This window comes from Ciconia boyciana, chromosome 6 (assembly GCF_034638445.1).
Source record: "Ciconia boyciana chromosome 6, ASM3463844v1, whole genome shotgun sequence".
In the NCBI taxonomy this organism is placed as follows: domain Eukaryota; kingdom Metazoa; phylum Chordata; class Aves; order Ciconiiformes; family Ciconiidae; genus Ciconia; species Ciconia boyciana.
This window is the reverse complement of record NC_132939.1, coordinates 36,138,214-36,162,025: the sequence shown is the minus strand read 5'-3', so window position 1 is coordinate 36,162,025 and position 23,812 is coordinate 36,138,214. Positions and strand designations below refer to the sequence as shown.

The 23,812-nt window shown below is 33.7% G+C and overlaps 1 protein-coding gene across 1 annotated transcript in view; it reads left to right on the top strand.

Moving 5' to 3' along the window:
• RYR3 (ryanodine receptor 3) overlaps positions 1-23,812 on the top strand; it is a 263,605-nt gene that overhangs the window by 124,525 nt on the left and 115,268 nt on the right. Inside the window, exons 24-40 of the mRNA XM_072864265.1 lie at positions 1,277-1,380; positions 1,835-1,918; positions 3,653-3,812; positions 4,250-4,397; positions 5,344-5,549; positions 6,240-6,414; positions 8,069-8,277; positions 9,606-9,790; positions 10,535-10,571; positions 10,925-11,085; positions 11,655-11,820; positions 15,389-15,475; positions 15,854-16,080; positions 17,132-17,933; positions 18,453-18,653; positions 19,247-19,349; positions 23,245-23,382. Coding sequence (XP_072720366.1) covers positions 1,277-1,380; positions 1,835-1,918; positions 3,653-3,812; positions 4,250-4,397; positions 5,344-5,549; positions 6,240-6,414; positions 8,069-8,277; positions 9,606-9,790; positions 10,535-10,571; positions 10,925-11,085; positions 11,655-11,820; positions 15,389-15,475; positions 15,854-16,080; positions 17,132-17,933; positions 18,453-18,653; positions 19,247-19,349; positions 23,245-23,382 — 3,193 coding nt within the window. The remainder of the gene's footprint in view (positions 1-1,276; positions 1,381-1,834; positions 1,919-3,652; positions 3,813-4,249; positions 4,398-5,343; positions 5,550-6,239; positions 6,415-8,068; positions 8,278-9,605; positions 9,791-10,534; positions 10,572-10,924; positions 11,086-11,654; positions 11,821-15,388; positions 15,476-15,853; positions 16,081-17,131; positions 17,934-18,452; positions 18,654-19,246; positions 19,350-23,244; positions 23,383-23,812) is intronic.

Here is a 23,812-nt window from a genome sequence, read left to right as displayed (position 1 = left end):
TAGCTATACCAAGATGGAATTCTACTGAAAGTTATCCCAATAGTGAGTAACCCCTCACCTAACTCTTTGGTTACTCTAGTGTTGGGGATTAAAGAGATGACAATCAAAAACTCCGTTGTGGAAATTTGCTTCTATTGATAATGGAGAAAGGGTTTTGGTGACTTTTGTAAACATTCAAATTCCTCAAAGCTCAGGCTTTTTATTTAATTAGTTACCGTTAAAACTTATCATTATAGTGATCCCTTATAATGAGGTATAACCTAACAACATGAAGAGAGTTAGGCCATCTGGTCAACATGATTTAAATGCATATGACAAGGCATTCCCTGCCCAATGGATGTCACCAAATGAAAAACAGTTAAAAGGATAGGCCAAGAATATTATATTCAGAATATTATATTAAATTCAACAATTATATTAAAATTGGTACCTTCCCCTAGTAATATAAAATTCTAAAGGCTGTATTCTGCCTTGAATTTAGATTATTTCATCTTGCTTGTTTTCAAATTCAGATTCACTGGGGTAGTCCTCCATGTGCCCATCACAACTGTATCCTACCTCAGATGAATCTTTTTCATTTTCTTCTGCTGGTTTTACATATGGACTTGATTTACCTTTTTCTTCAATAGCTCTATCATACTATTTGCTAAAAGGTCATTGCTATTGAAATTCTGAGCTTTACTAACCTTTTTAATATTTCTGAGCTTTGGCAATTGAAAAATGTTTTTGTATGTGAAATGTCATGACTCTTAGTTGCCATCAGGATAGAAGCACTTGGCATTGAGTGAAAGAGCTTGTTTAATTGAGTCAGGTAAGTATTCAAAGACTTATGTCAATATCAGAAAAAGAATGTTCTGCTTTATTATTCCAGTAGCATTTGGAAAACATTACCAAATGATTCCTTAAGGTTTTTGAATCAAAATGTGTACAATAGATCAGATTGTGCTCTCTTGAGCATATATTGCTCAGGCATTCAGCAGAAATTTTCATTGAGTTTACAGGCTTGCTTTCTTGTGTTTTGTGTATTTATGCAGAACACATGAAATAGCTATATTTTTTATGATTTTGTTGGTTTTGGAGGAGTACTTACAGCGTGCATTATAAATGAATCATGGGAAAGTTCATTTATATAATGATGAGTAACTGTCATTGAGCAAAGATACATGGTATTGTTTACAATGTCTTCATTATTGCAAGGAATTAACTGATATTTTTACTCTTATTCTGGCTTGAATCTGGTATCAGGAAAGTACTCTTTTCTGTTGCTTTGTTACAGATACGGGATGATAATAAAAGGCATCATCCTTGTCTTGTGGAATTCTCAAAATTACCTGAGACAGAGAAGAATTATAATCTACAAATGTCAACTGAAACCCTCAAGTGAGCTTTAAATTTAAAAGAAAATAAAGTTTGGGGTTTTTTATTTTTATTCAAGCACTTCATACTGTTGTAAGATATAAAACATTAGAATATCTTGTTCAAAGTGTGTTCTGCTAACTTGGCTAGAAGTTCCAGGAACACATTCAGAGCGATTTAGAAAAATCTTGTCTCTACAGAGATACAAAGAAAAAACCAACACCAAATCCTGTAGGTTTTAATAAAGTGACATAACTTTCAAGCCACAGATTTGTACCTTTTTAGACTTTGAAGGTTTTATTTGTTATTTTTGATAAGTTAAAATATTTGGGTTTTGAAATTCCATTATTTTGAATTACTTCCCTGGTTTTTAAATATCATTAGTTCTGCTTATATATACTAAAACCAAAATAAATTTATAAAATGAGTGAGTGCTATAATGTTGTGTTTCACTACTGCCATTTTTTTATGTTGGCAGAACCCTTTTGGCCCTTGGATGTCACATTGTTCATGCTCATCCAGCAGCTGAGGAAGATCTTAAAAAAGTCAAACTTCCTAAAAAGTATGTACCTTATGATAACTATTATATGTTATTTGTAACTACAGGGTATTAATTAAACAAAAATATTGTAAGGTCATTTAAAAAATACTTGATATGAACCCCATACCTGATATGGACTTACAGAGCACATGGCTGGTCCATTACCTTGACTGTGAATACTGCTGCATTACATCACCTTGCAGAGTGATTCACAGAGACACAAATAGTCACATACTTAAACCACATCCAATCATATTTGTGTTACATGATCTTAGAATAGATACTTCCAAGTTAAAACCAACATTTCAGTGCTTTTTCTATCACATAGCAAAGAGCAGTATATGTATATGATGGTAAATTGATCTACTTGAAAGAGGGTATACCATTTTCCCATAACTCCTGTTTCGATTTGCACCTCTCCTTCCCTCCCCTCCAAGAAAAGGTTTGTTCAACATACACACATTTCCAGAGACATTATTAATGCATTTCTTTAAAGAAGAGAAAAATAAAATTACTGTTCTTATAATGTTGCACATTTCTAGGAAATGTACATAAGTAGATTACTGCATAAAATACAATCTGGTTTTTGTTTTAATTTTTATTTGGTGGCTAAACAATGGCAGTCGGAGCTAAAATAGTTGAATGATCTTTTTTGTTTAGAGTCATCTTTAAGTCATCAGTAGTAATCACCCCAAAAATGGTGAAGATTAATCAAGGATTACATCTGTATTTTAGCCTTGCCTCTGGGGATTCTGTAGTCCTCCTGGCACAGATTAAAGCCCTGTCCTGCAACAAAACTTGAAGACAGAAACAGTGATTTGGATACTTGCCATTTCACATCAGTTTATCAACCCACAAGATGTCTTTTTTCCTGAAACAGCTTTATCCATGAAGGTTAGGTTTTTAAAGAGAGCAGTAAAATAAATAGTTTTATGATATGGGAGATGGTAATCTTGATCCAGTTGATGGCATTAATTACAAAAAGGAAAAAAGAAACTTTCCCAAGGTTCATAGCACAGGCAGTCTATCATAATACAGTTTTTATACTATTGTCTTCAATAACAGAACAAATAAATCTTAGTTTCTGACTCTTGTTAAAATATCTACTGCCTACATGGATCATCCTAACAAATAGGAATGATCTGATTTGAGTAAGAGTGTCTGCATATGTCTAAAACAGCAGAGTAGACTTCATACTACGTGGAAGGGTTGGAGAGGGTAATACCTACTACTGAAAAACTACTAAACCCACAATTTGATGAAAAAGTGGGAAGAACAATAGTTAAAATATGTTTTCTTCTGTTGGAAAAATGATAACGCAATCTTTACAGACTAGTATATTAAAAATAACATAATAATGCATTAAAAACAATTTCATAACAAGTAATCATGCAGATCTTTAAAACAGAAATTACATTAAAGGTTTAAATGACAAATATAAAAAAATATAAAGAGTACTCATTTAATAACAATTTGGGGGTTTTATAGCAACTATTTAGGAATGCACATACGGATCTGGGTCACACTTAATTAGATAGGGTGCAACTAGGTGGAAAATGAGACCCTCTGCTAGAATACAATTTATGTCTTAGTCAGTGACCAAATGCGATGTAGGTTTTTTGCAAAGAAATGGGAGAGTAGGAGATTGAAAAGTGGAGAGAGAACGTGAACCCCACCCTATGAATGCCACATAGAAAACTTTAAATACCATCAGTGGGGTATCTTGACTCTCTGTTTTCCTTTGTTGACTTACAGTTACATGATGTCAAATGGATATAAACCTGCCCCTCTTGATCTTTCTGAAGTGAAATTGTTGCCTTCTCAAGAATTTCTAGTTGACAAACTAGCAGAAAATGCACATAATGTCTGGGCAAAAGACAGAATAAAGCAAGGATGGACCTATGGCATTCAGCAGGTAAGAACTTCTTTAGATGCATTTGGAATAAGTAAAGAAAATGAGGTTTTGTTTTCTAGAACATCAATTGGGAGTGTTAAATAAGAGGATAAATACTGAATGTCATGCAATGTCTGGAAAAGTTGGGGGGGGGAGGGGGGACGACACGACAGGAAAAGAAGCCTTGCCCATGCAAGTCTCTGTAGATTGTCAGACCTGCATGGCTGCAGCTGCAGGATGTATGAGAATATATTTCCATACTTCTCTTTCATTCTTGTCTTTAGGTTTTTAATATTATTAACAATTGGGCTTGCATTCATAGAACTGTTCTTCATCAATATTGTTTCTCTCCTGTAATCTTAACATTATTTCAGAATACACTCTGTCTCATTATATAAAAATCTTTGTGATGTTTAAACACAGTTTTCTTCTTGTTCTTTTTTTATAACCCCTTTTAGGATCTTAAGAACAAACGTAATCCTCGGCTAGTGCCATATGCATTATTAGATGAACGTACTAAAAAATCAAACAGAGATAGCCTCCGTGAAGCTGTTAGAACATTTGCAGGCTATGGTTATAATATTGAGCCACCTGACCAAGAGATAGGTATGTACTTTCAATAAGAATCATGGCCTTTTTTCCCCTCAGTGCTGGGGAAAAAAACATAAAACACTGAAATATATAAGGAAAACATAAGATATTAATTAATAGTAGTGTATTTTTGCAGTGGACTTTAATGAAAGGTGCAAATATACTTTGTAAATGACTTACGTATTACTTAGGTTTTTTGTTTTATTTTTTAAATTGGTTGTAGTTAATGATATGATAATTCTAATTTCCATTATTTTTAGACTGGACAAAATCTGGAGTGTGAGTGGACATACTGATTTTCATTTGGAAATAATGAAAGAAAATAAATGGGATTAATTTAAAAGAATTTTTTTACATAGTATGCAGATTAGGTTTGACTGCTTCAAGTCAAACTCAGTTCTTAAGTAGTCAAAGAAGTGCACCAATTTCAATAATTTTTTTAAATTGAAATTGGGAGCAGAAATTTGTTTAGAAGATTTTCTTCATATTTGCTATGCCACTGTAATTTTTTGACAAAAATCCAAACCGAAACAAAACTGATTTGATAATTTTTTTAAAATGTTCTAAATGTATTGACTTGTGTAGGAAAGTATTTTGTTATCTTGTAATACTTCATTATTGCATTGGATTGTATTGCATGTAGTAATCCCACACTTCTGAGGTTTCCTCTGGTCAGTTTTGTGTTTGGGGCTCTGCAGTGAGTGATACTTTGAAATATTCTGATTCTAAATAGCGGATAATCACTCATCCTGTATAGAATTAGAATGTGCTAGCCTCTGGATGCTGATTACCGTCCCTTCTTTTTTAACATTTACCATGAAGGTTCTTAAACATGCAGGGGTAGATAATGGCTGTTTTCAGAGATAGAAAATACTGAGGACAGATGAAAAGCTAAACAGTGGCATTTATAGTTTCATCTACATATAAAAGGTGGGTTTTTTTCCTCTGTTTATTTTTACAGCTGACCAAACAGTGGAAAAAGTCAGCATCGACAAGATACGATTTTTCAGAGTAGAACGGTCTTATGCAGTGAAGTCTGGAAAGTGGTACTTTGAATTTGAAGCTGTGACAGGTGGTGATATGCGTGTTGGCTGGGCCAGGCCAGGCTGTCGACCTGACATAGAGTTGGGAGCTGATGACCAAGCATTTGTATTTGAAGGAAGCAAAGTCAGTACATCTTTATCTTTTTTGACCTATGAACACACTAGGCAGGGAACTACAGTATAGGTTTCATCTGTATACTCCAGATCAACTACTGGAATATTTTTTATTCATATAAAGATATCTCTGAGCTCAGTTTCATGCTGGATAGTATCTGCATTTTGGTTCTGGTCATTAAAATTATGCTAACAAAGGTGTGTTGGTTTATATCTCTCTTCCTGGGATATACCCAACTGAGTGAAGAAGTCTGTCATAAGCATACACAAAACACAGCATTCACTTCCTTTTTTTTTATAACTGGTGTTATATAAAAATAAAACAAAGTTTCTTCAATGACTGGAAGAGAGAACCACAGTTTTGTTTTCCCTTTTCTGTCTTTTCTTCTTTCTGCACATTCTTTCTTCCCAAACTTGACTCCTAAAGGACCAGAAGGATGATAATGACACTGCATGTCATAAGTGGAATCCAGTGAACAGTGGTTATCATCCAGGTTCTAAATTGCTGTTTGCATATTACTGAAGCTAGGGTGCCTTAGTTTCTCTATGTGAAATAACTAAGATAATAATTAGTTACCTGAAAGCCATGATCAGTAGTGTTTTGAGGTCCTGGAAGGTGAAATATTTGTTTGTTTTACTTTATTTTATGTTTTTGTGGGTTTTTTTAGCACGGTGTTTATTTATTTGTTTTTTTGTTTAGGGCCAGCGTTGGCATCAAGGCAGCGGATTCTTTGGACGAAGCTGGCAACCAGGAGACGTGGTTGGTTGTATGATAAACTTGGAAGACAAATCAATTATCTTTACTCTGAATGGAGAGTTGCTTATAACCAGTAAAGGTTCAGAACTTGCATTTGCTGACTTTGGAATAGAAAGTGGTAATTTTATTTTTACAGTTACATGGTTATGAGAAGACAAAACAAAACCCAGAAAAACTAGTCTGTCATAATGGCTTAGTGAGCTGAGAAATTGTATTTCACTGATGTGAGCCTTCAGACTGTGCTACACATTAACTTCATAAAAATTTATTTTAAGAGCGCTTTTATGGCAGAAATTGACTTCCTTTTTTTTTCTTTAACCACAAGTTGATATTAATGGGATTTCAGCAATCAGAATGAGTAAATTTTCTTCGAGCCTTGCTAGGCTTACTCACAGGACTGAACTTCAGCATTAAGAAGAAGTGGTAATAATAAGCACCTTGAAAAATTCCCAAAAGCTGAAAACGTAGTCTCTGATTATCTCACTGGAGCATACATGTGTTATGTTCTTGTCTATGAAGGACAAAATCAATATTATGTGGTGAGAGACTGCACCAAAAGAACAAATCTTTGCAACATAAATTGAGTCTGATTTGTAATTTTTTTTTCTCTGTCTTATTCATGGCTTATCTGCATTTCTCCTTTTCCTTGGCTATTTTTCCTCTTGTTTTTGGCCTTTGCTTTTTTGAACAGTAGTATCTACATGACTGTATTGAAGGATGCAGGGAATATTTTCAAACTGTTAGTTTTTAGTTGACATTTTCTTTGGAAGCATATCTCCTCCAACTGGTAGTAGCTTCATGCCCATTAGTAATTGCCAGAAGACTTTGCAATTGCTCACTGCCGCTCTTTGGTTTGACCAGTGATACAGTTTTTCTAATGGTAGAGAATGAGGGGCTGCCTTACGACAACTTTTCTGAAGGCTTAAAGTTGAAGAGTAGGAAAGCAAATTCTCCTTTAGAAGTTGAACTGTTGGCTTTTCCCTGAAGTTGCTCCAAGTTCTGTTTATTGAGAGATGGAGAAAATAATTCAACAGCATTTCATCCCTGTCTATTGGCTGCTACAGGTATATAGAGACCAAAAAAGTTCGGTCATAAAAAATGCGAGCATTAAAGAAGTATGTATTTGTCCATCATGAACGATGGAGGGATGAAGGTTTGCAGCAGATTTATACCTACTGATGACAAACTAAATTTTGAACAGGTGTACTGAGATACCTGAACCTCATCTCAAAGTCCTTTTGAAACTTCAGTGCTCTCAGAGAGCATACTTAACATTTGTTAATAACTTTGATGTAGCCAAGGTTGTCTTCCAGTGTTCAACTCATTGTATAAAGGCATGTTTATTAGTCTAAAAATGATGAAGATAACTGATTCTTCTAATAAATTAATAACTGACTTGAGCAAATCTTGGTTTTTCAAATCTGATTGTCCACAGAACTACCTCTTGACATTTTTTTTGTTTGTTTTTCACACAAAACTACTACTAAATACTAATAAGAATTGTTAAATTGGTTTAATGTTTAAATAAATGAGATAGTGTGTGTAATGTCCCTTCATTGCCAAAGTTCTCAGGGTTTTTGGTAGCAATTATATTGAACTTAGACATTAGTATTTGAGGTGGCTTTAAATCCTTGCTACTGTCACCACTTTGTGTGCATTGCTTGTAGGAGCTAAAGTTTAGTTCACATTAGATGGATCCAAAATAGAATGCTTGTGTTCTCCAAATAAATTACCGTTGGGTTTTTTTTGTTGTTGTTGTATCATTTTCTTAGGTTTTGTTCCAATTTGTGCACTGGGTCTATCTCAGATTGGTCGTATGAACCTTGGAATGGATGCCAGTACATTCAAGTATTATACAATGTGTGGACTTCAAGAAGGTTTTGAACCTTTTGCTGTCAACATGAACAGAGATGTTGCTATGTGGTTTAGTAAACGCTTACCAACATTTGTCAACGTGCCAAAAAATCATCCTCATGTTGAGGTAACATTACATGTTATGGAGACACCTGTTTCTCAACTGTTTGTTTAGCAAGCTGAGACATTAAACCCTTCCTAATACTTACTGTCATCAGATAGTTTGTCATATAAATCTATTAAGTCACTCTTAGATAATTCCAGATGATCTTGTCTATCTCCAACCTCATTTATGGTAGTATTACCATTCATATGGATATAGCTATCTGTTCTATTATATGTCTTACTAATTTATGTTGTTGTGGTTAGCTACTTGAAACATGTTAGTTTTGATTTCTTAGAACCATTTTTTATATTCTATCTTACATTTGCTTTCATTTTTTTTTAAACCTTCTCTACTTTACATTTTTCTTAAATATCTAAAAATTGTTCAGCTGAATTCAGCATCACTTAAGGTAATGGAAGTGTGAGCTAAACAGAGACTGATTTAGTCCAGTTAGCTAATCTGAGGGACATATAAGTGTACCTGTGGTGTTGCTGAGTGATATCTGTTTCATTCATTCTTATGATGCACTAGCAAAAGGAATTCCACAACTCCTGAACTAATCTACACTAGAGCAGAATAATATATCCTAGGTTTTGTATAAAATATTCCATATTAAATATTCCACAATGATATGTTTGAATTCCTGATAAGTTTTTTTTACTATAGCTATAGTAAAACTATACTATAGTATAAACTAAACTAAAACTATAGTTTTTTTACTATAGTTCCTAGGCCATTTACTTTAATTTAGGTGTTTAGCCAATTATTCCGTAATACCTGTCTTTGAACATTTCCTTCTTAAACAAAATACACTTCACTGAATTCCAACTAAATGATCTCAGCTTTTTTTTTTTCAGTTTATCAGGATCATTTCAACTGTATTCCTGTCTAAAAGTTTTTGAAATGTTCCTATCACTGACTTTAAAAGCATACTCTCTTTTTCAGCACAAGGGAAAATAATATCAGACTTGGACTTCATAGTGATCATCTGAATGATTCTAATTGATATTTCTTCTCATTGTGGTAGAAAACTACTGATTCTTGTGAAGCAATTTTTCAATGACTTGTGCACTCAACGTGAATTAATTTAATGAAATCTATATTTTTTCTTTTTAAAATGCTGTATGGAACAAGTTGAAAATATTTACTGTAGTCAGGATATACTGAATCTGTTTCTTCCCTTGGTCTTCAGGCTAGATTCCCTGTCAGAGAAGAAAGTTGCATAGTTTTGAAACTAATTCATTCTGAAAAATTTGACTCTTTCAGTTTTCTCATCTAGTTGCTTAGTGAAAGTTTTCAGCATTTTTCTTGGAATAGTATTATTTTTAAATTATTTCTATTATTTTTAGATATGGAGAATTGATGGAACCATTGAGAATCCACCTCGGTTAAAAGTTACTCACAAAACATTTGGCACACAGAACAGCAATTCAGACATGATATATTGTCGTTTGAGTATGCCCATTGAGTTCCGCTCATCATTCAACTTCGGCATGGGTGTGGAAAACGCCTCATCTGATGTTTTCCAAAAACGGTTAGGCTTGGTTTTAGTTATCCTATTTCATGCTCTCAATGTAAATGTAATATGTTTTCTTATTCTTTATTATTGTACACTCAAGATTTTGTACTTGTTTTTGCACTGAGCACACACTAGCATAGGATGCATGTTACTGAGATTTTTTTGTTCTTGATGGTTTTAATAAATTTATAACACAACTTTGCTGCAGAATGCTATATCCAGACAAGAAAGAACCATTTCTGAAGAGGTGCATCACAAGGTTTATAGTTACTCATTGCTAAGCAGCTGCCATCCTTTCAAAATCATTGGGATTTGCAAAGCTCTTCAGCCAGGCTAGAAAACCAGCTCAGAATCTTTTTGCCCATTGGATTAATGCTCATCAACATTATTGTTCAATAGTTCATTGTTATTGGAAAAGTGACTAATCCATGCAAAGAAAAAAAAGATTGTGAGACAGATTTTTTAAAGATACCAGGTACTACTGAGTTCAGCACCTTCCAGCATTGCCTTCATCTTTAGTTAGTTGCTGTAAATCCGTCTCTTGCCCCCTTCTCTGCCTTAACTGCAATCAATTATTTTGGGTGTGTATTTGTATCCTGTACAGTCTTTGCATACTTAATTTACTCATGCATACTCAGTACCCAGTAAACATGAGTTAGCTTGTAAGTACACTTAGTTTAATAATGAGTACTTTTTTTTACTACTTTATCTTTTTTTTTTTTTTTTTTAATTAATTTACTAATGTTCCTTTATCTTTAGAAAGCACAGCCAAGAAATTGTTGCTCCTTCTACTACGGTAAGTAAATACATTGAGATGCTTAGTTCTTACTTTTTGAAGTAGATTTAGTCGTGGCAGCATTGTCATTAGAAATTGATCTGTTGAAAGAAGCCTTTTTAATCATTTGCTATGTTATAACACTGTGTATAAAGAATAATGCCCAGAGTTGTATGACTTGAGGCATAAACCTAACTACCTTAAACCACTAGTCTGTTTTTTTAATGTATGAGCATTTTAAATGACTTATTAAGAGAATGTGAATTACTATTATTAAAGTTTGACATATAAGAGGGGTTTTAATCACTATTTGAATATTCCTTGATAAAATAATTTAGATTTCTATTACTAATATGTTCTTTTCCTCTTTTCAGTATTTTTATTCACTACGGATATTTGCTGGCCAAGACCCGTCTTCTGTCTGGGTTGGCTGGGTAACACCAGACTATCATTTTTACAGTGAGAATTTTGACCTAAATAAAAATTGTACAGTGACAGTTACTTTAGGTGATGAGAGAGGCAGGGTTCATGAAAGGTATGGATTTATTTATAACTTATTAAAGCTTGTATTTTAATACTGTCATTCAAAAGTGAATTATTCACAAGCTTGATGATATTTTAAACGTTAATTTAAACTAATAAGGAAATTGATTATGGAGTAGGAATGTTCTCTGCTCATTTATATATGATATATGAATGTGTTTTACATAGACTTGTTAAAGTGAGTATGTTTTTCATTAACGTTCTGTTTGAAAGAATGTTTTTTTTGATTATGCTTTCTTTTAACATCCGTATTTGGTCACTGTGGATGAACCTGTTATTTGTTTTAATGTATCTTACATAAGCACACAGAAGCATCTGAAATTGTTTCATAATTATAAAATAGGACAACAAATAAAGGTGCTCTTAGTCTGATCCCTTACCCATGATGCTTACATTATTAAAAAAGGGGGGTTTGCTAATGAGGAAACAAAACTAATAGCAGCACAAGCACATCTGAAGATCTCTAACTATTATTCAATTGAAAAGTACATCTTCACTGAATACTTAGTCAGGTTCAGTATGACCTGTGGTTTGTTTTCTTTGTTCTTGCTCTTCTTTCAGTGTGAAGCGCAGCAATTGCTATATGGTTTGGGGAGGAGATGTAATTGCTAATTCCCAGAGATCAGGTCGCAGTAATGTTGATTTAGAAATTGGATGCTTTGTTGACCTGGCTACTGGAATGTTGTCGTTCACAGCCAATGGAAAAGAGCTTGGCACTTGTTATCAGGTATTATCAGATTTTCAGGAAACTATCTAGTAAGCTGGTTGTTTTGATGCTATTATAAAATTGTTTTTTCTTGTTCAGAAATCTAACTGAACACTATTCATGTGACAATACCATGTTTTCCTATATTATTCTGTTTTATCCCTCTTTTTCTCTCTCTCTCTCTTTTGTAAGGCTACATTTTCCCAACTTACAGCTGTTTCAAATGTTGAGGAAGGACTACTGGTAGATATGTTCAGAAAAATATTTTTTTACCTCTCAATTCTTGTGGTTCAGAATCTTGATTTATAACATTAACTATTGTTTAAAATACTTTCTGTCAACAAAATCTGTTATACAATATAGGGGAAATAATTATTTAAATTACTGTGAGGTCAAAATTAGACTTTATATATAGTAATTTTTGATATGGATTGAGAAAATAAATTTAGTTTAGTATTACCAGGGCTTGCGTCTTCTGCACATAGCTATGATTTGGAGATCCTGTGATTTGATAAGTTTCAAAACCCGAAATTCAAATATGCATTAATGTGCAAAGTCAAAATAAATGGGGTGGGCCCTAAATGCTGTTAATGTTCTCTAAACGTGGAGTCATTATGCTAATGGATCAGTAGCTGACAGAAGTTTTCAGCACCAGATTGATGAGATTTGTTCTTAGTAAGATCAGTTGTCCATAGTAGAGCATTCACTGTGGAAGAGATTATCCAGTGTTAGGAACAATGCATCGCTTTCTTCTATGTCAACAAAAACCCCACAAGTCTGTAATACAGATAAAACTTAAACGTTATTCAACTAAATTTAATGGAACTTTGTATACTGACTCCATTGAAAATGAATGAGGCAGGGTTGCACACAGACTGTAAATGGGGGTGGGAGATGATCTAGCAGCTGTGATTTTGGTATATTTTGTAACAGTGGTCAGAGACTTCAGTGCCATGCTGGGAGGATATTAAATGTGAACATCCTGGGAAAAGAAAACAGGAGATGAAAGTGCTTAAGCCCCATGCTTTGCAGGTTTTTTTTTAGCTAGATACAAATCAATATGGCAGCTTCTGAACAAAACCATGAAAGTTTGGTGGGGTGGTTTGTTGTCGGTTTTGTTTGTTTGTTTGTTTGTTTGTTTGTTTTTCCCCCCAAGGAACAGCCTTTACCTGTTTTTCTAATTTTGCAAAGAAATCTAGGAAAATATAGATGTAGAAGATGTCTGTTAACTGCTTTTATTATAAAAAACACTTTCCGATTTTTCCTCTTATGACTTGCAATTAATGTAACCATGTTCTTTGTACTGAATTTAAAATAACCTCAGAAAATACAATTATTTCTCTTCTGTTTCTTCTCTTTTCCATGGAAAAAGACCTTGAGTTGCTTTCAGAAATGTTTTCCAATAAAGCACCTGGTCTGTTGAAAAATGAAATCACCCAGCACTTTCTATAAAGATACAATGGTATATTCTAACAGGAGTGTTAGTCTGAGGGTGAAATATTTCTCAGCTTTTGCTTATTTCGAGTAATTTAAATCTTTTCTCTATTTTTGAAAGTAGTGAAAAGTCTTATGTAGCTTTCATTTTCATTTCTTGAATATTTTTACCATAAAATAAAATCTTTAAAATACTTTAGTAAATCTAATATCCCACCCAAATTGCAGCAAATTACTGATATTTGTCTCTTCTAGAGGCTGCAGGATAATTATTCTAACCTTGTAATCATTTGCACTTTTCAGTTTTCTTAATGGAAGTAGAGGGACAATATTGGTATGCTGTGTTCATTCTAAAAGACCCACAGGTCAACATATTGAGGAGAAGAAATGAATTTTGCTGTAGTTCTTGATCTAACTATTGAATGCCATAGTGATATTCAGAAAAAAAACCCACTGTCTATAATAGGAAAGTAAATGAAAGATAGTGTATACATATATATATGAGATTTTGTCATTAATTGTCATGCCAGTCTTAATGTGTTCGTAGCAGAAAGGACATCTTAAATATTGGTTTACAAGAAGTTTTATTTTATTCTGAGTTAGTAATGGTTTTCTGACCTTCAAACAAGATTAGAAATTACAAATTCAATTATTATTACTAGGAAATATCTATCTTTGGTCAAAGGCTGATAGTTATATTGTCTCAGTCATTTACTTTCAGGCTTTAATGAAAAAAGTAGTGTCTTTCAGTCCAGGTTACCTTTTGTTTTCTGCGTTTGGGTTTGTGGTTTTTCCCTTATCAAAAAGATTAGAATGTACATACCTGGCCCTACTTTATTTTGTCTATCCCAATAGTCATAGCTCTGAAAAAACTTCATTCTGCATACAGAGTTTTCAATATATGGTATTATTTTATATTTTCTTTCAGTTATATTGTGTTTTGGAGCTGTTTTTTCATCTAAAAGAATATGGATTTTTAATTTATTTTTTGTGACTCTCTTTCAGTTTATTGTTTTGTAATTTTTGATAGTTTGCTATCCTCAAAGTTAGGAGTTGCACTCCTTCACAGCACAAATATTGTCATAGTACTTAGTATGTATAATGTATATGCATAGTACACAAAATACACAATGATGTGATTAAAATATTTAATGGAACTCCTGAAACCTTGAATTGATTGTATAGAGTGTACCTTTTTTCAGCCACCCTGGAGCACTAAAATCTCTTTAATAATTTTTAATAATATACTATTCTATAAGTATCTTTTAAATTCTTTTTTTCATGGCAGTAGGGGTGGGTGATCTTGTAGAGAATTCTTCAGAATAAACTGGTATTACTAGTCTGACATGTACTTTGAGTCCAGCTATAATGAGGAAATTAGGATAATGTAGCTGTCAAAAAAAATCCCAAACCCAACCAGACACTTTCAAACTGCAGCACTGTGATTCAGTGTGATTCACTGTGATTTTATAAGACTGGAGACAAATGCTAAGCCTGGAAATAAAGACATCTTTGAGATCTTTAAAAAAATTACATTCTTCTACTTTTGGAGTATAGAACAGAAATTCACTAATCTTAATAGGAAATAAAGATTTGCACTATCATGATCAAATGATGCGCTCTCACCCTCTTCTTATCCCCCTCTGGTTCCCTCTCTCTTAAAAATTTGGTTTTGAGCTTTTTTAGTAGTTAATTATTTTGTCCAGCATAAAACATGAAAGAACTCTAAAAGATGTGTGGTAGTCTAAAAAGCTGTATTATATCCTCAGTCTCTGTTGGGGGTGCTTTTCCTGGAGCAAGAGCCAAAGTATGTAGCTGTAAAGTGGCTGGATTTTTAAGGAGCTGCTCTAGAATAAGGTGTTGGATTTGGATATGTTTGAGAAGAATCAACACATAGTGTTACCAAAGTTCCAGGTGTTGAGAGCACATAAGGCAGCAGACACACCTTCCTGAAATTTAGGTGGGCCTATAAAGATAATGCTTAACTATATTAGAGGTAAACTACAGGTACTATTCAACACTTTAATACAGTGTCTGCAGTTATTTGATAATGACATGTAAGCTATATAGTATTTATTTTCTATAATATTCTGGGAGGAGATTCTTGTTGCTTTTTAAATTTTTTTTAAATTTTTTAATCTCATTTCTCTTCTAGGTTGAACCGAACACAAAGCTTTTTCCAGCAACTTTTATACAGCCTACGAGCACTAACTTGGTTCAGTTTGAACTTGGTAAATTGAAGGTACAAAATATTTTCTATAAAGGTGCTCTTTTCAGTCTGTTTATTTCCATGGAAATTCCTGCTCAGTCGAATTTGTTTAGGAAGACTGAATCAATGGCGTGACTTTTTATTTGACTTCTACATTTACTTCTGTAAATGTAATTATTACATGAAGTTAATTGTTCAACAAATCTAAACTGCATTTGTCAAAATAAACTAAAGTTATTTGGGGAGACCACCCTTAATGTTGGGAGTTTTTTAATGGATTTTGTTTATTGCAATAACTTATATATTTCTGTGAGTTCTTTGCTATTAATAAATTATACTTCCTTTTGGTATTACAGGCTTATTCAAAATTAGATATTACAAAAATAATTTTAATACACTTATTTGTTTCAGAATACTATGCCTTTATCAGCTGCAATTTTTAAAAGTGAAGAAAGAAATCCTGTTCCTCAGTGTCCCCCTCGCCTTGATGTGCAAACAATTACACCTGTTTTATGGAGCAGGATGCCAAACAGCTTTCTAAAAGTAGAAACTGAGCGTGTCAGTGAACGTCATGGCTGGGTTGTGCAGTGTTTGGAACCTCTGCAGATGATGGCACTTCATATTCCAGAAGAAAACAGGTACATTTGGAAGGAACTACAGTGACTCAATGTCGACAAAATGTATTGACAGCTGATATCTGGGTATTGGTTAAACCTGCCTTGGAGAATATTTACACTAGAATTGTTTAGAATTCTGATCTTATCTGCTATAATGTCATATTCGTGAAATTTAAGTAGATACAAGAGGCTGAATAATTTTAATGCCATGTGATGACATTTGCATACATAAGAGAAAACACAACTATTTGATTTTATTGAAATTATAAAATAATGTATCTTAAATGTCTAGGTCTTTAAACAGAGATTTTCTCAGCTTGAAAAAAATATAGAGAACATGCAAGTACTCTTTTGCTGATTTTTTTAATGTGATAAAAACTTGTAATCTGTTCCAGTTTCATCTGCTCTGAATTTACATGAATTAAGTCTTTATGTTCTTACTGACAAGATCCTGGCTTTCTTAGATTTTCATTAGGTTTTATCTTCAGAGTGAGGATAATAAAGATGTATCCAAATATCAAATATCATAACCAGTGACAAATCAAACTATAAGCAAAAGCATAGCAGAAAGATAATTTAACTGCTGTACTTTTATCAGTTATTTTGCACTTTCTTTTAGTAATTCAATAACCAATTTTATTTGTCATTAATAAAACTGAGTTGAAGAAAAGATTAAAAAATACTGTGTTTTGTGGAAAAAATGAAACGGTAATCCTCAATAAACTGGAGAGGCACTGTTTAGTGACAGTATTACCGCAGAGTTTCAGCATTCCAAATAAATTTATTTTAAAAACAAGCTCTAATTTGTCATAGCTTCCAAAGAAGCTTCTCTATTTTACGTTTTTCCTTTTTTTTTTTTTCTATGGAGTACTAATTGTAAATAATCTAATCAAATTATTACCACCATTTACTGTGGTTTAAGGATGGACATGTTAAGATTAGTCAGTATCAACCTTAATATTAATGGTTTAAAGTGGAACAGACAAAAATGTGCAGAGATTATAAAACTTTTTTTTTACAAAATTATTATTCATGAAATTGATTGGTGTTCTGTTTCTTTATTTTACAACAGATGCGTTGATATTTTGGAACTATGTGAACAAGAAGATTTGATGAAGTTTCACTATCACACTTTAAAACTCTATAGCTCAGTTAGTGCTCTAGGTAACACTAGAGTTGCTTATGCACTTTGTAGCCATGTGGATGTATCTCAGCTATTTTATACAATAGATAATCAATACTTACCTGGACTCCTACGTTCTGGATTCTACGACTTGCTCATTAGTATTCATTTGGAGCATGCCAAGCAAGCCAAGCTTATGATGAACAATGAATTTATTATTCCAGTTACAGATGAAACTCGAACTATTAAATTATATCCTGATGAAACAAAGAAGCATGGTTTACCTGGAGTAGGACTTAGCACTTGTCTGAAACCAGGCTTTAATTTTTCTACTCCATGCTTTATTGTGACCAGTGAAGAACGTCAGACATCCAGCCCAGAGATACCCCTTGATACACTTAAAACCAAGGCCATAAGTATGCTAACAGAGGCAGTACAGTGTAGTGGTACTCATATACGAGACCCTGTTGGAGGACAGGTTGCATTCCAGTTTGTTCCTGTTCTTAAACTGATAGCAACATTGCTCATAATGGGAGTTTTTGATGATGATGATGTGAAGCAGGTGTTACTCCTCATCGATCCCAATGTGTTTGGAGATCACAAGGAAGAAACAGAAGAGAGGACAGAGAAGGAAGAAGTTACACAAGTTGAAGAAAAAGCTGTAGAAGCTGGGGAGAAAGCAATAAAAGAAACGAAAGCTCCTGCAAAGGGCTTATTACAGACAAGATTACCAGAATCTGTTAAGCTTCAGGTGATCATTTAATATAAATGTATTACATATCTTCTACTATTGATGAAAGAAAGGTAGTGCTTTTTGTCTGTTCTCTGGTTTGTAAATTTGAAATCCTGAAGATCTTTATTCCACTTTGCCTTATAACTTCACATTAATAACCAAATTTGATGATGATACAATTCTTTCTACATGTATCTACACTCAAAATAGATATGCAAATACTTACTTATTTCATAGGTGTATTTTAAAAGAGGGAGGGTTGGACCAGGTGATCTTTAAAGGACCCTTCCAACCCAAACTATTCTAGGATTCCTACATGTTTTGAGTGCATGGAGTGAAAGACAGTGAATGCAATATAGTGTTATTGATCAGATAATAAAACTGTATAAATTTGTCACTTTTACAGTGTTAAAAGAAAAATATGGGAAAAAAGTATCTCATTTTTACAGTCTGTTGCAGTGTATAGTATCTACTGCAGTTCTTCCCCAATTAGAGTTTGTTAAACTGTTGAACTTAAGTATGTTTTTTCTATCCTAGATGTGTCATTTACTCAATTACTTCTGTGACTGTGAGCTACAACATAGAGTGGAAGCAATTGTATCATTTGCAGATCGTTATGTATCAAAATTGCAATATAATCAGAAATACAGGTACAATGAACTCATGCAAGCCTTGAACATGTCTGCTGCTTTGACTGCCAAGAAGACTAAAGAATTTCGGTCTCCTCCTCAAGAACAGGTAATATTAAACAAATGGTTGAATCTAAACATAAAAAAAATTCTTTGTGATCATAAAATAGAGTTCTGAAAGCTAAACTACCATTGGAACTGCTAAAGAACCAAAACTGAATTTGAAATAAAGTTTATTAAGATGCCACAAAATACTGAATGTCAGAATGCTTATACATGTACTCCAGTATTCAAGCTCTAAACCAAAGTTGACTTAGGATTTCTCAACAGCATAGAAAAATTGAACATTACTGCCCAATGCTGAGGAGCTGAGATTCATTCAGTTCTGCAAGATGATGATAATTTGATAACATTAGTTGCTAAAAGTTAGCATGAAGTTAGTGTTGTGCTGACATCTGTATGTTGGAAATAGTCTTTTCTACCTCAGGAAATACCTTTATTATTCAGTGTAACTGTATTTTGATGTTAATCATAATTAAAGCTTACAAAGTACCATTGCTTTAGTATTTCCTTTAAGCTGTATTAGAAATCTATGTTTTTTGTTAATTTGATTATAAATTTGATTATAAACAGGTAAAGTATGGCTATATATTAGAATATGTCTTAGGTGATCTCAGTGTTTTAACTATGTTTTAATTAAAGATTAATATGTTGCTGAATTTTGAACTGGGAGAGGATTGTCCCTGTCCAGAGGAGATTCGGGATGAGTTGTATGAATTTCATGATGATCTTCTAATTCACTGTGGTGAGTGGCAAGGTTTTGTTATGTTTTTTGTTTGTCTTTTTGACGCTTTACATGAAGAAAGAACAGATCAGTTAAAAAAAAATACTAGCACGAGGTTTTTTTGTTAGATGTATTACTGTCTACATGGTGTTCCTGACAGACTTTGGTGCATATTACAAAAATATGGAAACCTGTGGATGGCTTTAAGTTTCATTGTTATATATCTATTAAATATTATCTGGTATTATTCTGTTTAGGTATCAGTTTTAGACTTAATTAGAAAAAATAAAAATAATCCAAACAAGAAGGTTGGATTACCTTAAAATATTTGTAGAGGCATGTGTATGTGTACAAGCAGGTAAAAGGTATTGAAAGAACATTATTGCTGTGAAGTTGAGCAGTAGAAAATTTAATAAAACCAGTAGATGAGGGGTGCTGCTGCTGCTTTAGCTTAGTTTCCTGGTGTATACATAACTGTGATGGTCAATTATTATAAAACACTGTTGCACTGCAGATTACAGCTTGAGTTGCCCCTGTCATTGAATTTGAATTTCCTTAGGGTATCCTCAAGGGTGAGCTATATCAGATACCCTGTGCAATTTATGTGGGTTAAGGAATCACATTTTATATGTGATGCCAAAAATCTTTTGTTAGTCTAGTGAGATTTTAGTGTAATCAAGACAATCATGGAATTATTAGTCCATTTACAATGGTACGGACATTTATAGTCTGAGTCATCCAGTTATTACTGCTCATTCCCAATAATTATGCAGTTAAAACTGATATACACAAGCTTTTTCATATCTACCTACTTGGTAGATATATTAGTAATCACAGTGTATTTCTTGGTTCTATGGTTGATGGTGTCCATCTTCTTCAAGAAGAAGGGGACAGGGTCATTACAGTGAATTGACAGCATCTCAAGTTCTTCCCCAGGAAGAGCACAGTAATCTTAATAGTTTCTTCCTCCTCCTCTTCCTCCTTCTGTTTGCTTGAGGTCACTTTTAAATGTTTACTAATACAGTCTGCTAGTTCTTTCTTCACTGGTTATCCCTAAAACCAGTTTTACCCAGTTCATGGAATTGCATTCTTTTAGTGACCTGTAATTAACAGTTTGTGATTTCTGTTTGTAGCCATGGTGCCTCCCATACCATTCTGTGCTTCTATTGTTAAGGCTTCTGCTATGATCCTGTGCTGTGATTTCTGAGTACCCTATTAGAATCTCCAGCAACCATCAAGCTGTGATTTTGTGATAAGCCAATTACCATTTTTGAACTACCTCAGCCTTAGCCTCAGCCAAAGATGAGTAGGTTAGTGGGTACCTAGGTTGTGTTTCATCAGCTTATTTCTGAGGATATTGTATAAGACAGTATTAGAAGTCCTTAAAATCAAGATTTGTATCTGTAAGGTTAGCTATATTATAGGTGGAAATTTAGTTGGTTTAACATAATTTGGTTTTGACAATCCTGTGTTGATTGTTATTCATCCTTGCTTCTAAGTGCTTACCAAAAACTGTTTCTTTCATTCCAGCATTTTTCTTCCAAGCGTTAAAGTGAATAGTTAATATCCTCGTAGCTAATCCTCTTTCTCCCCATTTTTATTAAGATAGGTACTGTCATCTCCATTGTTCAGTCACTTAGCACTTGATCTGTCCTCTGGTTTTCAAAGATAATGCCTATTTGGCATCAGAGAGTTCTCTGAGACTCCAGGACATGGAAGACCCCCGACTTACCTGGAAATGTCTTAACTCTGCAATATATTTCTTTTACTTTGAAATCTTGTTGCTGGTATTATTATTGAGTTAGCTTAGCTCCTGATCACTCTTCATCTTTTCATGAGGTGAAACCCTACTGATTGTGGGTTTTTTTCTTTTTAGGGGTGTACTTTTATTATTGTTTACTACATTATAAATGTGTATGTTGAATGAGAGAGAGAATTGAAGATAGAGAAAGCACAGTCTCGTGATTAAAATAGTTTAATCATCCTCTGGACTCTAAACAAAACCATAGTCATTGCTTTGTGCAGGTTTATCATAGGTGGTCGCTGCAGATAAATGCTTCTCATTATCTTTGTCCTGACTTAGTCCTGAAAATCAGTACTAAGCAATCACAGCTGCAGATAAAATGAATAGGAGTTGTGCTTGGAATATTTAATCGGCTTTTTAATACTAAATATACACTTTGCGGTCTAAGTGGAAAAATATGTATGCAATCAAGTAATTAAAGGCTGCTTCATAATGAATATACGCAAATAGTCTGAATTAAAGTTACTCAGGCAGTCTTAATCCTAGCATGTCCTAACTGTGAGTGGTTCATTTTGCCAGCAAAATAATAGTCCTCTATCATAATTTTTGTGTGTAATTTCTTGGTTATAAACAAAACAAACAATTTTACAACAGATTTTATTGCATAATATCAAATTGACACTTATCTGGGTTGGAACCATCTGTTCCAGTGCACGGACCTCTGCCACTTCAATTAAGTGATTAGCCAGCAGCAACATGAGATGGTCAGCTGCTGAATGGATTGCAATTCTAAGAGGATGCAGAATGAATAATGAATGATATAGAGCAGTGAATGAGACCCTGTCTGGAGCAGTCACAGACCCCATCTCCTCCAGTCCAACACTGTCTTAACTCATCATCCCAGTGCATTTCTTCTTGTCTGTCCATTTCAGCTTCTCAAGAGTTCTTCTCCCAGTGTCTCTCTCTTGCTTCCAGGGCCTAGCTTTTTTTCCAATGCCAGACAGTTTCTTGCTTTCTTTAATATCCTTGTCTGCTTCCTTTTTCCTCTCCTTATTGGCTACATTTCCTGTTCTTACTTTTTCCAGGCTCTGACTGTAACCTTCCTTCATTCTTAGCTTTTCATTTTGCCCAGCCAGTCTCACTTTTCCCATTCCTTAAATTCCATATGTAGTCTCCAATTTCAATTTGTAGTTCTCTCATTCTCTCCCACTGCCTTTGCATTTTTTTATTCCTAGTCACTTAGTCACTCCTAGTCATAACTAACTCCTTCCCCTTGGTAGCTGCCAGTGGCAAAGTTTCTCCAACCTGATACCACATTTCAGTTCTTTTTTCCTTTCTTAGCTTCTTTTTTTAATACCAGTTTTAGCCTCTGCAGTTTATTCTTTTCCCTCTGCTCCAGCTTGTATCTCTAGTATTCTGTCTGGAAATCTTTTCTCAATTTCACTTTGACCAGCAGCCAAACAGCAAAAGCTTACGTTTCAGCTCGGCACAATTAGCTCTGGTATGAAGGGAACCTGCTTAGCTCTTCTGTGCTTCTGCACATAACTCATGTGGTATCTGATCATCACTAAGAGATGTGAAAGATTTGAAAATGCTTTGAATGGTTGTGACGCAATGTAGTGAACTGAACTGTATTAAACGGCCTTGTAAAATGACATCCCATCTCATTGTATACATTTTCATGAAAAACATTTATCACTGATATAATCTCTGAACATCTGCCTTCTTACAGTTTTAAATTCAGTTAATGTTTGTTTATGACTGCGAAATATCTCGACTGAAAAATTGTACTATATTGTGAGATACAGCCATACATTTCTTTCTTTAGCTTACGTTCTGCAATATGAAACAAAGGATCACATATTTAATCAAATATGACTCTGAGTCAAAATTAATTGCCATAGTAGAATCTTCAAAAAATACCACCTCTTTGGTCATAATACTGAAAAAATAATACTATAAATCTGGATATAAGAAGTATGTGTGCTGAAATAAACATAATTTGAGGGATGCTACTGTAGCTAACACGTTAAAGCTTATTACATTTTTTTCCTGTATGAAATTTGCTGGTTAAAAAAAATTCCTGTAGATATTTTGGTATTTTTTAAATATTGAAGGAGTTAATCTTCAAAGATTAAGTTTTGTTTCTAACCAGTTTCATTATCTGCTAAGGTATTCCACTAGAAGAGGAGGAAGAGGAAGAGGAAGATTCCTCTTTGACTGGCAAACTCTGTTCATTAATGTACAAAATCAAAGGTCCACCAAAAGCAGAAAAAGTAGAACCTAAGGAGGAAGAAGAGAAATCTCCTAGTAAGTTTTCTTTCCACATAAATACTTCCGTGATGCAAGTGTTAAAAGGTGTATGCAGTCAACAGGAGTGTATTTTTTTAATAAAACTTTATAGCAGACGGAAGAAGGAGACTGCCTGTTTAAGTTCCTTCTGCCTCTTGGAACAATTATCCTACATACTGAACATCTTAGATGCATTGTTAAAGAAGAAGTTAAAAGATAACTTTTTCATTGTTAAACAAGAAGTTGGATCCAGATCATTGACTCGGGGGTTGAAAATTTGCATATTCTTTACAAAGAAATGTAAAAAGTTAATTATGGCACAATAATCTAGACTCATTGAGAAGTTTTCATTTATATGATTTTTTTTTAAATGCAGAAACTTTCTTCTTTAAGCTTAACTACATTTAATTTTTCTTTGCTGCATGAGAAGCTGTAAGCATCTCAGTAC